Source organism: Canis lupus, chromosome X, assembly GCF_011100685.1.
Source record: "Canis lupus familiaris isolate Mischka breed German Shepherd chromosome X, alternate assembly UU_Cfam_GSD_1.0, whole genome shotgun sequence".
Classification (NCBI taxonomy): Eukaryota; Metazoa; Chordata; class Mammalia; order Carnivora; family Canidae; genus Canis; species Canis lupus.
In genome coordinates this window covers 43170082-43185665 of record NC_049260.1, presented here as the reverse complement: position 1 = coordinate 43185665, position 15584 = coordinate 43170082, and the positions used below count along the sequence as shown (strand labels likewise).

At 38.5% G+C, this 15584-nt stretch overlaps 1 protein-coding gene across 1 annotated transcript in view; it reads right to left on the bottom strand.

Moving 5' to 3' along the window:
* Positions 1-15299, bottom strand: part of CCNB3 (cyclin B3) — a 49020-nt gene extending 33721 nt beyond the window's left edge. Inside the window, 4 exon segments of the mRNA NM_001005763.1 lie at positions 2485-2615; positions 8470-8556; positions 11379-11496; positions 15148-15299. Coding sequence (NP_001005763.1) covers positions 2485-2615; positions 8470-8556; positions 11379-11477 — 317 coding nt within the window. The 5' untranslated portion in view covers positions 11478-11496; positions 15148-15299.
* Between the last annotated feature and the right edge of the window lie 285 nt (positions 15300-15584).

Genomic DNA, 15584 nt, shown 5'->3' with positions numbered 1-15584 from the left:
AAACAATCTTGAAAAAGAGGGAAAAGTTGGAGGAGTCACACTTCCTAATTTCAAAATGCACTACAGAGCAACAACAACCAAAATAATATGGTATTGGCATAATGACAGACATGTAGATCAATGGAATAAAACTGAGACTTCAGAAAAAAACACTTGCATTTATAGTCATTTGATTTTTGACAAGGATGCCAAGATAATTAGGTGGAGAAAGATTAGTCTTTTTAACAAATGGTGCCAGGAAAACTGGATATCTACATATAAAACAATGAAGTTAGACCCCTAACACACACTAACAACAAAAATTAACTCAGAAGGAATCAATAACCTAAGAGCTAAAACTTTAAGGTTCTGAAAAGAAAATATTAAATCTCTATAACCTCATATCTGGCAATGGTCTCTCAGGACACCAAAAGCATAAGCAATAAAGCAAAAAAAACAAGTTGGACTTCATCAAAATTAAAAACTTTTGTGCCTCAAAATGATATCAACAAGAAAATGAAAAGACAACTCACATAATAGATGGAAATATTTGCAAATTACATATCTGATCAAGGACTTGTATCTAAAAATATGAAGAACTCTTACAACTCAATAATGAAAAGCTCAACAACTAAATTTTTTAATGGGCAGAGGATCTGATAGACATTCCTTCAAAAAAGTATTCAAGTGGGCAAATAAGCACATGAAAGATGCTCATCATTAGTCATCAGAAAAATGCAAATCTAAAGCACAGTGAGATATCACTTCACACCCACTAGAACAGCCGTAATAAAAAAAAAAAAATAGTAGGGTTGGCAAGGGTGTAGAAAATTGGAAACCCTCATACAGTGCTGTTAGGAATGTAAAATAGTGCCACCACTATGAGATACAGTTTGGCAGTTCCTCATTGAGTTCAACACAGAATTACCATATGACCCAACAATTACATTCCTAGGTATACATACAAAATAACTGAAAATAAGTCATAGCCACACTATTCACAATAACCAAAAGGTCAAAACAATCCAAATATCCATCAACTGAAGACTAGATAAAAAAGTATGGTATATTCATACAATGGAATATTATTGGTCGATAAAAAGGAATGAAGTACTGATACCTGAAACAATATGGATTAACCTTGAAAACACTATACTAAATGAAAAAAGCTAAACACATGAGATCACACATTGTATAATTTCATTTATATGAAATGTCCAGAATAGGCAAATCTATAGAAACAGAAAGTAGATTAGTGATTGCCTAAGCTGGGGAGGATGGGGTAATTGAGAGGAAATAGCTTAAGATACAGGCTAGTTGGGTTTTGTTTTTCGGATTCATGAAAATGTTCTAAAATTCACTGCGGTGATGGTTGCATTAACTTCAAATATACTGAAAGCTACTGAACTACACACATTAAATGGGTGAATTGTATGGTGTGTAAATTATATCTCAATAAAGCTGTTAGCAAAAAGCCCCACTTAGAATAATGTGTGATTATAGTAAGCTCTTGATAAATGTCAGCTACTAGTTCTAGTGCTATTATTAAGGTCCATTCCACTGAACCCTGAATGAAGGCAAGAATGTTTATGGTATTTTGTGAGGATTTCCCTGCTAAAGTCAGAATTATAAAAGAAATTCAAAAGAAAATAATACAGGGACTTAAAGTCAAAGTACACATAGAAATCCCAGGAATTTCATTTCAGCAAGAAACTAAGTAGGGATAAATGCTAATCTGGTTTGGTTTCTTTCGGCCAGGTAATTAGAAAAGTGTCCTGTGGACCTAACACGAAAATTTTCTGGAATTCCCCAACCTTTTTCTCTTACCCTTTGGAACCCATGCTTCAGCCTACTATAGCTATCTTGCTAATTCCTTCTCTTTTTTCCTGAAAATAATTCCCACTGGGATGAGGAGAGGCTATAGAAAGGACTCACTCCACTCTCTAACTCTTCTTCTAATAAAAGTTTTCCTAGGGGTAAATCCTTCTTCTAATCCAAATGAGAATACTCCTATCTATTTGCAGAACCTGTGAGCAATTCCCTATAACACTGGAAAACATAGGTTTTTGGCCTGGAGAGATAGTAATTTCTCTCTAGTAATAAGAGACAAACCTCTCCCAAAAGCTTCTGAGATAAGCAGACTGGCAAGCTATCAGCCAGCTGCTGAGTATCCCCCGAAAAGTTGCCCCCACAATCTCAAGCACAGACTAGCTCAAACAGGGACTGAATTACTAAAAGAGAAAAAAGATGAGCACAAGACCTTTGAGTAAACCTCCCAATGACAACAGCTCTTTCAATATGCACATTCCATGGAAAGAGAGAGAAGAGGCCTATAATACTTCAGTAACCACAGCTAGGTCCACCTCAGCACCCAGAGGTTAATGTGGTAATCACTACCATGGCTCACTAAACATGTTCTCGATGTGGAATAAAAGGAGGTCAAAGGATGTCATGTACTCTCCTTTACCAGCTAAAACACTACCTTCTGAGTCCCTTCTTACTCACCTTACCATATTCACCTCATTGCTTTTGGCCAAACCAAGAGCAGGTGTGTTCCCTTTTATCTTCTTGGGAACATCTTTAACAAACTCCTTATTGGCTTCCTTCTTGAGCTGGGCAGGTTGACTTTGAGAAGCCTGCAAAAATAAATAAGTAAATAAAAATAGTGGGGAGGGGCTGGGGAAGAAGGAAGAAAGGAAATCTAGAGAACTACAATTTACCTAATAAGTAGCTATAGAAAAGTTCTGACTCACATTCCCACCATGAACACATTGGGTGTTCCAAGGAATAATAATCAAGACATTTCACAACCAGTGTGGCACTTGTGCAAACCAATCACAATGGAAGCTAGCAGTATAGTAGTACTGCTACATATTAGGCAAAAAGCAGCTTTAAATGTTTCCAAAATACATAGAATATAGTTCTGATCTCATTGTCAGGCATAAGGACTGGCAAATTCCCCAAATGATGTTTTGTTAATATCACATTCCACTTTCACTCCATAAAATGTTCAGAGGGAGAGAAATATTATATAACTGGCTTTGCTACCCGGGTATACCAAGATCAGCTAGCGTTTCAGGGTAGACCTCTAACACAACACTACCTGTAATACATCTATCCCATTTCATTGAGGGGATATTTATTTAACATGGGGCTCTGGGGAGCTCCACCATAAATGCTAATCTTAACTAATTCTATTAAACAATAGAGGAGATCCTGAGATTATGAATAATATCAGTAAAAATAATTTTTTAAAATTTTTATTTATTTATGATAGTCACACACAGAGAGAGAGAGGCAGAGACATAGGCAGAGGGAGAAGCAGGCTCCATGCACAGGGAGCCCGACGTGGGATTCGATCCCGGGTCTCCAGGATCGTGCCCTGGGCCAAAGGCAGGCGCTAAACCGCTGCGCCACTCAGGGATCCCAGTAAAAATAAATTTAAAATGCCTTTAAAATGAAACTGGTACGCCTGGGTGGCTCAGTGGTTAAGTGTCTGCCTTTGGCTCAGGCATGATCCTGGAGTTCCAGGATCGAGTCCCACATCAGGCTCCCTGCATGGAGCCTGCTTCTCCCTCTGCCTATGTCTCTGCCTCTCTATCTCTAGGTATCTCTCATGAATAAATAAATAAAATCTTTTAAAATAAAATAAACTGAACCTAATTATATTCCAAATAAATACCATAACCATACCCTACGGGAGAAAGAAAACAGAAGAAAATATAAGAAACAACTAATCCAAGTAAACAGAGTATTGGACTATATACCCTCAACATACACATCCTCAATCAGGATGGGTTTGTGGGGTGGCAGAGAATATTGCAATAAATCTGGAACTCTTTTTAACAGGTTTATTATGGTGGTATGGATGAAATAATTTTGAAACCCTTTCAGATGTGTTATAGTATTGAGTAAATGTGTTGATGTCTTCATTGTAGAAGAAGGAATATACAAATATGGATTGGGGAATGCAAGGAAAAATCCTACATATTGGAATGGGAGCTGTGCAAATTCATGATTTCTTAAATAGGTGTATGTATATATACATTTTGAGTAGACAGGTATATGTACATATGTGTGTGCATCTGTGTATGTAGATAGATGTATATGTATGTTTAAGTACATATATATGTGTATGTGTATATAAAGATTTAGTTTAGACAAAAATCATCAGTGGATGCTAAATCTAGGGGAAATTTTGATGAAGAGCAGGTTATTTGCAGGCTCTTAAGTGTGACCCACATACCACTTATTAGTTGCAAAAGGAAAAAAATAAACAGTAATTATACAGAGGGAAGCCAGACAACACCTTGACTGGGTAATCAAAATTTAATATCACCATTGAGGGATAGATGGATATCATGTGCCTCCAGATGTGATATTCTCAGAAGGACAGAGTATCTCAGAATATCCTAGCACCAGTATCACCTACACAGTATCCCAGCCCAAGAATGTATAACATCAATCTAGTCACATGGAAACATCAGACAAACACAAAATGAGGAATGTTCTATTTTTAAAAGGGTATCTAGGTAGGACTGTATTCTTCAAAAATAGTAATGTCAATAGAAAACGAAGGCAGGCTATGGAAATGTTCCATATTAAAAGCAGCTAGAGAAATGACAAGTAAATATTCCCTTACTAGAGGATAAAAATGCTTGTAACATTGACCTTAGAAGGTCAACCGGAAAAATTGGAATATGGATAACAAATCACATAAAAATGTTATCGACGTAAATGTATAAAGTTGTTAACAGTACTGTGACAATTTCTCTGGGAGGTGTGAGTGGCTCAGTCAGTTGAGCTTCTGACTCTTGGTTTTGGCTCAGGTCATGATTTCAGGGTCATGGGATCAAGCCCCACACTGGACTCTAGGCTTAGTGGGGAGTCTGCTTGAGATTCTCTCCTCCTTTTGTCCCTCCCCTTGCTCACTCACTCCCTCTAAAATAAATAAATAAATGTTTTTTAAAAAAAAAAAAACAATTTGAGGAAATAAACACTGAAATACTTAGGAGTAAAGAGCCATGATGTATGTAAGCAAATGGGATAAAATGTTGACTACAGGTTAATCTAAGTGAAGAGTATATGTATATTATTTATACTACTTTTATTTTTGCAATTTTTTGTAAACTTGAAATTATTTCCAAATGAAATATTTTAAAATATGCCTTTGTATCATCAGATCATAATAAGCAACTGCGATCCAACAGGGATATCTTTCTTAGGCCCTCAAGCCATCCACCTCTGCTCCTCAAATAGTTTGGCACCGTTTTCATTTTATCTTCTTACCTAAAGTTTTACAAACCCTCTATATATATGGAACTGAGATTCAGAATTGGAAAAGAGTTGCATTCTTGGAAGGAGAGAGATGGAGACCCCAACACCTGGGGTGAAACGCTCTACTTGCCATATGTGAAAGTTCAAAGCACTAATGTTCTCAGATCTAAACTCAAGGGGACCTTAATCTGAACTTCCTTTCAACTATTTCTCCAAAAAAATAAGAAAAATGTGTCCTACTGACACAAAACCATTTAGGTAAATGTAAATATATTCCTATCTCCTTGTCTACTGGCTTAGAACCAGCTCTTATACATCAAAAGCCTTTCCCATGCTGGAATGATAAAGGAGAGGAAAAGAAAAACACAGCAGATAAATTAAAACAGATCAACTCTTTTGACAGACCCAGACCTCACTAGTGAATGCTGAGGAAAGAAAACAGGTATGTGGACATGTAGACTTAGTATACTGACAGGAATACAGACAGGAAAAAGCAAATAATCATATAGGGAATCCCCAAAATTCAGAGCTCAAATAGATGAACTCAGACATCTGCAGAAATGCCCAATCCTAGGAATGGCTTAGGCACACTGTAATGATTGAAATTTCTCTGGAAAACACCAAGGACCATTCAAGGCTACCAAAGTGAATCTTCAAAACTTGAATTCAAGAAGTTGCTGCGGCCAAGTTCAAAAAGGGTGTTGCCTGTGTTCTCCTCTAGGATTTTGATGGAATCTTGCCTCACATTTAGATCTTTCATCCATTTTGAGTTTATCTTTGTGCATGGTATAAGAGAATGGTCTAGTTTCATTCTTCTGCATGTAGTTGTCCAATTTTCCCAGCACCATTTATTGAACAGACTGTCCCTTTGCCAGTGGATAGTCTTTCCTGCTTTATCGAATATTAGTTGGCCATAGAGTTGAGGGTCCATTTCTGGGTTCTCTATTCTGTTCAATTGATCTATGTGTCTGTTTTCGTGCCAGTACCACACTGTCTTGATGACCACAGCTTTGTAGTACAACCTGAAATCCGGCATTGTGATGCCCCTGGCTCTGGTTTTCTTTTTCAATATTCCCCTGGCTATTCGGGGTCTTTTCTGATTCCACACAAATCTTAAGATGATTTGTTCCAACTCTCTAAAGAAAGTCCATGGTATTTTGACAGGGATTGCATAGAATGTGTAAATTGCCCTGGGTAGCATTGACATTTTCACACTATTAATTCTTCCAATCCATGAGCATGGAATAGTTTTCCCTCTCTTTGTGTCTTCCTCAATTTCTTTCAGAAGTGTTCTGTAGTTTTTAGGGTATCAAACTCCAATAAAAATATAAAAATATATATAAATATATAATTTATATATAAAATAATATATAATATATATAATATATATATTATATATATATATATATAAAATAAACTTGACTTCCAAAGGGAATTGGGCTGAGTTTCTGGGAAGCTAGAGGCAGAGCTACTGCTCAGAGATGCCTTGCTTTTCCCACTCTCACCCTGGATAAGGATGTAGCCTAACAGATACCAGAGGGCTATGGATGATATCTGCACATATTTCCTATTTGTTTGTGTTTGTTCTTTATGAATGGCAATATAAACTTCATGGGAAAAAAAAGGACTGAGGCATGGAAAAAAATTTCTCTTATGCTATGAGACCTTGCTTTTGCACAATGTCACCACTCCTTCCATCAGGGACTCTGGGGACCAAGGGAAGCTGCACTAATGTGAGCTGTATCTGTTTCCGATTTGTATGGCTACCTTATTTCAGCCAAGTTTCTAGATCCATGGTTAAATAAGTCAGGAAACAAATCTAACCTTACAGGCCTGTGTGGAAAGAGTCTTTCAACCAGTCTACAGCAAATCAGAAATTATTCAGAAAGCTGTAACCTAAGCATATATGTTGTAATCTGTATGGGGAAGAGACTATGTTAGTACAAAGGTAGTCACACAGCAGCATCTAAAGAGCAGAGACCCAAAGGACAGAACATTACCAATGCTTATCCAATCCTGCTCAAGGGAGTAAAATATTATCTAGTAGATACAAGTATTCTGGTAGCCACAGAAGGACACTCTATTATGGAGGGCAGGAATAGTTCACTAGGATTCTCTGTATCCTAGATGAAACAGACTTATAAAGCAACATTGAGCAAGTCCTAATATGTAGACATAATTATGGTATATACCTTATAGAAATGAATGAAGATTAAGGGAGCAGATACAGGAGAAAGTGTTTAGAATAGTGCAAAGCACATGTTAAGCACTCAGTAGTCATCATCTATTATTATCTAAGACCAAAAATTACCTTTGGCCCAATTCCTTTGTTTTTTCATCTGCAAATGGTGATGATTTTACTTCTTTCTGTCATATCCTAATGTTTTTTTTACTTATTTCTCTTGGCTGATTGCTCTAGCTAAAACTTCCAGTATTGCTTTGCCTTTTTTAAAATTTATTTCTTTTTATTGGAGTTCAATTTGCCAACATAGAGCATAACACTCAGTGCTCATCCTGCCTAGTGCTTTGGCCCAATTCCACATTCAGTTAGTAACAGTTTAACTATCAATTCTGGGTTTTGCTGGTATCTTAATAATACCAGAAAAGAAGTAACTTGGAAGTAAACTCAACAATTCTCATCAAAATTGAGTTTCTCAGTCTCCACAACTGAAGACCAGGTCACGGAACTGTGGTCCTCAATGGTTCTGTACATCAGGTGGCATTTTGATTGTCACTATGAATGGGTTGCTGCTGGAATTTAATGCCAGGAGCCAGAGATGCTGTGGCTGAGGACAACCATATACAATAGAAAAACTACTGCACCAAATGCTCATAGTGCTAGAATTGATAAACAGTGCCTTGAACTACAATGAATCCATCAAGATACTTACCTCCAAGGCCTAGGGAGCTAGCTGAGCCACATCTGGACTTTATCTAAATGTAAGATCCCATAGCTCTTATATTTATCTATAATTTCATATCTGATAGTCACTCTGTCTGCTGCTTCCAGAAAGTTCAGCCAATTAATCCCGATGATATGTGCCAATAGAAGAGCTCCTGTGGTATCTGAAATTGGCTCATTAATTCCAAGTAAAATTTGCTCTCAAAATTCTAGAGAGGGTCAGGGTCTGGTAACCCACGAAGGTCCCTTAAGGAAGAGGTTATCTAAACCTTATGCAAAACCACAGCAGAGAATTAGACTAGCATACTCACATTGGTGAGATCTTCAAAAGCTGATCTTTTTTTGCATAGTCTTCTAGGTGAAGATGAAGATATCTTTTCTTGATAATTCTCCCCTCTCTAAAAAAGTAAAAGAGGTAAATGAGTATATCCAATCACGAACACTTTTCAGGGACTATTGGGTCATCTATGGGGCTCAGGGGGAAACTCCAGAATCTCCAAGCAACTGGGGATGCATATAACAAACTATAACACAAGGAAATGTTAGCACTCACTGCTGCTTAGAGAGTCCCTGAAGGAGGTAATCATTGATCATGGGGACAAGACTAAGATGATGACCTTCAGTGTAACCCTTAGAATGAGCAAAATAACTTGGTAAAGCTAGTTTTCCCTCTTAGTTCTCTCATCTTTATGGTTATCTGATCCAAGATTAACAACTATCACGACCACCCTGCCTCTCTCCCAGTCATTCCTTTAATATGGATGCTCTCAAGTGAATTAGTTCAATAATTTAACAAATATTTAAGTATCTCTTGTGTTGAGTATTTAAGACATTCCCAATAAGGACAATAACATGCATACCTAGGTACTGGTCCAGGATAACCTCTTTACTATTACTAGCTGTTAACCTTGGAAAAATCACTTACTCTCTTAGCCTTAATTTTCTTATCAGTAAAATTGGAATGATAACCTTATTTGAGGATAAAATGAGAAAATACGTATTTTTAAAAGTCTGTATAGAGGTGCCTGGGTGGCTCAGTCACTTAAGCATCCAACTCTGGATTTCAACTCAGGTCATGATCCCAGGGTCCTGGGACCAAGCCCAACATCAGGCTCCGCCCTCAATGGGGAGTTTGCTTGAGGATTCTCTCTCTCCCTCTGATCCTCCTCCCATTTGCATGCTCTCTCTCAAATAAATACATCTTTAAAAAATAAATAAAATAGAATAAAAATCTGTATAAACTATAAATGTACATAAATCATATTTTTAAATAATGTGATTTTAAGCCTCATAGGGAAAATTTTGAATTTTTTTTAAAGATTTTATTTATTTATTCATGAGAGACACACAGAGAGAGAGGCAGAGGCACAGGCAGAGGGAGAAGCAGGCTCCATGCAGGAAGCCTGATGTGGGACTTGATCCCGGGACCCGGGAATCATGCCTTGAGCCAAAGGCATCAGATGCTCAACCACTGAGCCACCCAGGCATCCCAAATTTTGAATTTTTTTAAAGTATACATATTCATGATTTCTTTATCATTATTATTTTTTAAGTATCCTCTACACCCAACATGGGGTTTGAACTCACAACCCTGAGATCAAGAGTCAGATGCCCTACCAGCTGAGCCGTCCGGGTACCCCAAATTTTGTGGGGTTTTGTTTTTAATTAATTTTATTTAAATTCAATTTGCCAACATATAAATTTTGTGTTTTGAGAAAGGAGTTTGGTAATCCATATTAACCTCTAATTGTTAGTATATATGAAGGAGAGATAGTAGACAGGAAGTGAGGTAAATATTTTGGAGCAAAGGCGGCTTTATTTCTAGGTATTATTTATCTGTGCATGCCTTATCCAACTCCCAAGTGAATAATACCATCTCTATGGGACTAGAGGTTAGGGTAAATCACACTGTAGGGCTCTTCTACACCCTAACAGTTTTTCTTTAGCGAAAACCTCCTAAGTATCAAATCTCCTTTATGAAGTAAGAACCTTGCCCTACTTATATCAGTTATTATAATGTGAAGCAAAGCATTAGGGTCACATCATTTATTTACTCTGTTCATCTACATCATGAACAATTAGTATATGATCTGATCACAGTAAGTGATCAGAAGTTTAGAGAATTGGAATCAGTACAATAGACCAATCTAACACAGCAGAACAATCCTGAAAGAGCTAAGAATTACCTCTATTTTTGAATTGATTAAGCTAAGAAATCAGTAAACTATTAGTCTTTTATCTAGTTCATGATAAATAATATTTGGTGGTTACACAAAACTCACAAATTAGCTAAGAAATAAAATATCCGTCTGCTATCCAATTCCCACTTAATATTACCAGTAGAAATAATCAGCCCCAAATAAAATCCACAGGTGAAAGTGAACTCAGTAAAGTTTAGATTTATAAAATGTGCCCCAAGAAAGCTGGATTGGGAAAAATAACTACCACAAAAGAAAACTTATTATGGCAGAACTCTAATCAGCAAATTTGATATAGACAAAAATCTGATCAATGTATCAAATCTTTCTTGCCAAATTTATATATAAAAAAACATTTAGCACCTCCATGAAAATCATTTTAATAAAATAAAAAATGAAAATCATTAGAAAATGTTTATCTGTGCTGAGAGAAAACCAATCAAGGAAATTAAATTGGCCTAATGATGTTTGCTCCAGAAAATACTCCCTTAATGACAATTCATCAGTTTTAGTAAAACTCTGATTAAAATATGTATGATGATGAACAAAGAACAACCCAGGGTTGGAATGACAATGTCAAACTATCCACAAGGTCAAAACAGCAAAATCAAAATGGACCCCTTCTTCAAATTTAACAGCTATAAAAAGCATAACATACTTGTTGACCTAATCTTCGTACTCTCCCCAGGATGTACTAAGCAGACTCCCAGCAAGGTACTATGAGCATCTCCCAGAAACTAAGAGTGTAGAGGTTGTCATTAACAAGAGCTGAGCATTGTTTGCTTTTGAAGGTTGTGAAGGACACCCTTCACTTCAGCTATGCATTATGGGAAAGGAGAGTTCACACTTAGAACCCAAGTTCTAATTTGCTGGTCTTCTTCAGCTACAAGGGGTACTGCTCCTTCCCAATTTCTCAGGTTAAACAACACATACTCAGAATGATTCAGAAGTGAGAATAGGGACTGACTCAACATAGGAAGAAGCTACCTGAGACACCATTGGGAGAGGCAGCTTGCTCTAACCTTTTCGGATTGGCCATTATTACCACTGGGCACAATTTTGCTGGACCGAGATTTCTTAGTCTCAGGTTTGGAGCTTCGGGATGGTAGTGGCAGTGGCATCTCACAGGTTCGGCAGTATCTATCCAAGATAGAGCTGCAATCAGAAAGGGACTCTTTAAAAAAACACCATTCACCAGAAACATCGCATAATTAATACCCAATCTCTCTAGAGCATATCTAGAAGTAAACATACTTTGAGTTAGGCAGGTCTGTCTTTAAATCTTAGTTCTATCACAATTAACCTTGGGCAAGTGATACACTCCCTGGGCTTCAGATGGAGACAAGTATACCTACCTCTGTAGGGTAGGTATACTGTTCAAATTAAATAAGATATTCTATCTAAAAAGCCTAGCACAATGCTTGCCATCCTCTGTGGGCACTGGAACTGTGGCCCACCTCCTAGTTTAGGCCTGGAAACATTGGGAACAAGTCACATGAGTATTTTGCATTAAAAAAGATCAAGAATATCACAGATCATATAGTATGGAAGCCAACTGGAAGGGTTAATATTCTTTAAAAGGCACAGGGTCCTGGCACAGCAATTATAATGATGCTACAGAGAAGATACAAGAATGCACTACACACACACACACACACACACACACACACTAATGCATGATAGGCCAGAGTATTCAAAGACTGCATTCAATCAGAAGAAACTGTAATCCAGTTCCAGAGACACCTGGTAGGAAAAAAAAATTCAAAAGATGAGATAACAATAAAGGAACTAACTTACTGAAAATCACTCAACATAAAAATTTAACCGTCGTTACAGCCTTGGGGAGAGTCTTATCTTTGTTCCCTATCAGTAGGGTACCCCATTCTACATTCCTTAAGGTTCTTTTTTTGTGAGTGTTCAATAGTTAGGATACACTTATGTGTCTCACAAGCAAATGCATTATTAGGAGGAATTGGTTTTTGGATTTATGAGACTCTTCCCACTCAGATGAAACTGCCCTTCCAACCTCACCCATATTCAATCTCCAAATTCAAATGCATTTGAAAAAGAACAGGCTCTTCTAAGAAAGACCCTAAAGGTAATGTAATAAGCTTAGCTTACCATTCTGTACCAGATATTTCAGGCAATGGAAAATACTAATGCAAATAAATCATGCATCTTATAAGTATTCACATGCATAGCTCTAACAGTAACATAAAAATGTGACAAACGATTTAATAAAGGTAACTACAAAGTACTACAAAAACACAATGGGAAGCCAATAAACTTGTCTGGGAAAGGGGTGGAAGAAGACTCTATAGTGGAGGTTATATATGATCTAGACTTAAATGACAAAGAGGTTTCCAAGTAGACTGGGGAGCATTCCTGGAAAAGAAAGCCTTAGCCCAGGCAGAACATCAGGCTTGAACAAGTCGAGCATGGCAGGTGCAGGGACACCCCAGTTGCCTGGAGTATGGAGTATAAAGAATATATTGGGGAGGAGTTAGAAAGGGGCTGAATGCTAGGCTGGGGCCAGGCTGTTCAGAAGGGGAAGTGGAGAAGACTGCAGCTTGAGGGGTTTTAAAAAGGAGAAAAGCTGATTTAGGTTTTGCTTTGGATGAAGAAGTATTGCACATTTTGTTAGGAAAAGTCAGCATATGTGCCTTCACACTTTATTATGTCAGTTGGGTCCTCACAAAAAAAGATACACAGTATAAATATAATTCTTTCCATTTTAGAGGCCTTAATGTGTTAAGTGACTTACTACACAGAACAAATGATTAAGCAGCAGAGATCATCCAGCTCTTTCCAGGGCTCTTTCTAAAACACCATTATGTTTCTCCAAGCATACTCAAAAGCACTCCAAAACCATCTATGATCCAAAGTGAAAGGCTGTAATGTGGTAGTGGAAGGAGACAGAATGAGTAGAGTTTTTAGGAAACAACTGGATTTCTACACAGGACAACTTAGCATCTTTGAGCCTTAATTTCTTCATTTGCAATAGAGGAATACCACCATTTACTTGCAGAAGCATTGTATGGCTCAAAAGCAAATTTGTATGGGCAAAACCAAACCCATGGTAGGCCCTCAAAATAAGAGGTCCGTCTTACTTTCCTTCTTCTCCCCTAAATACCTCTTTTCCATCTCATCTCTCAAAACTCAGCCAAGCAACAATAAAGCTAAATTGGGTCTACCCACCCTTAACTGCATGGTACGAAAACCACTTACTCTCCTGTTATTATTCACACCTCATACAATGTTTTATGGATGACAAAAGACTCGTGTTCTGAAACTTTTACCTTTCAAGGGGAAAGAAAAAATAGAGTGGACTCAACAGGCTAAAAAAACATTCATCTGATGATATCACAGGTAACTAAACCTCAGAGAGAATAAGGTTTTTCATATGATATTCATACACCACCTTCTTTATCCTAAACACTAATCACTTGCTTTGGGGGACACACAAAGTGACTTAAGGAACTAATTTCTCTGCCATTGGGAAGGGAGAGGCCATTGACACCACTAAAAACAAGCTTTCATTAAGGGACATTCAACAGAACATCTCAAATTCTACCACCTACAGAATGGAGCCACACTTGGACGAGAAAATTAAAATCCTTTCCACCTTCCAGACTTTCCATCTTCCCTATATACACACGATTAAGTGCTGGAGACCCCACTGAGCATCCCAGGGCTGGTGCTAAAAACACAAACAAGGGCAAGCTGGCTTGTTTAGAAGCCCAGTTGCTTAGCCTCCAAAACCATAGATCAAGACAGTGTACAGGAAACAACAGCAACTTCATTTTACATATAAAAGCAGGTTACAGGCAGCATGACACAGGGGAGAGAATGTAGCATAGTGTCCACAAAACCAGCGCTGGGCTGGAAAGGATGCCTAGGGTCTAGCTCTGACTTTGCCCCTAGTTGACTGGATGATTCTAGGCAAATCCCTTTTCCCTCTCTAGGTCGTTTCCCCACCTAAGAAAATGAGGCAATGGGACCAGAGCCCTAGCTCCGGAAACCACGGTCAATAGACCAGCAATATTAGCATCACCTGGAAGCCTGCTAGCAATTTAAAATCCTAGGGCCCCCCCAAAAATAAAAATAAATAAAATAAAATAAAATCCTAGGACCCCAGCTAGACTTACCAAATCTGAAAAGTGCAAGTTAACAATATCCCCAGGTGATTTGTAGGCATTTCAAAGTTTAAGAAGCACTGTTCTAGGGTCCTTCGACCTCCAACATTCTAGGATCCTAAGTGAACCAAAGCACAGAGCAGTGGGAAAGCCAGAGCTGCAGCAGTTGGGGTAGGGTATAGAAGAGAGCCAGTGCAGATAAAGGGGATAACAAAGGAAAGAGCACCCGTTTCCATCCTCCTTCATATCCTCCATCGAACCTGTAATTCCAAAGACATCCTGCAAGTATGCACTCTCTGACTTAAATACGTCCCGTGGATGAACTTGATCCTCCACACTTCCACTTGTGAAAAGACGTTTTTTAAATGTACTCTGATTCAGGCACGTGTACTGGTCGCTCTATCTAAAAGGTAGGACCCAGTCTCCTTTCTTTTTCCATCTCACCCTCTAAAACACACTCCCTGCCCAACTTCGTACAAACTGCTGACATCAGAACAAAACAAAGATTTCATGGACAGGAGATGCCGATGCCGATGCCGTGCTCGCCGGCGAGAGAAGAGTATGTTAACATGGGGCTGGAGTGGTGCTCAGGCATCAACCCGCGTGCGATAGGGCCGGACATTCGAGCGGGCAGTGTAAGCCCAAAGGCGCCTACCTCACATCAAGATTGAGGACAGAACAGGAAAGATCATGGACGCACTGCACTCCTAGACCAGGAGAGGCTCCGGGAAATGAACGGAGCTCCGTGTTGTAGTGACCCGTGTCCTCCTCAAACCGGCCTGTGCTCGCTCCAATCTGCCGAACAGCGAATTTTGAAAATTACAGCCTCAGAAGGAAGTGCGGTGGTGATTGGCCAGCAGGGGCCAATCAGCGTGCACAGTTGGGGCGCGTGCTCCCCTAAGGAAGGAGGGGCGGGGCTGGGTGTTTTTAAATTGAACTCCGCGGCTAATAGACTTCGCATTGGGGCGTGGTTTCGAGTACAATTGGTTGAACCCGCTGGACTAACCAGCTGAGCACTGGGTCAATTTAAAGAGGTGTTTTCATTTAAATAATCCTGCTGGAAGATGGTGCGGGAGAGTGGCTGCATAATGC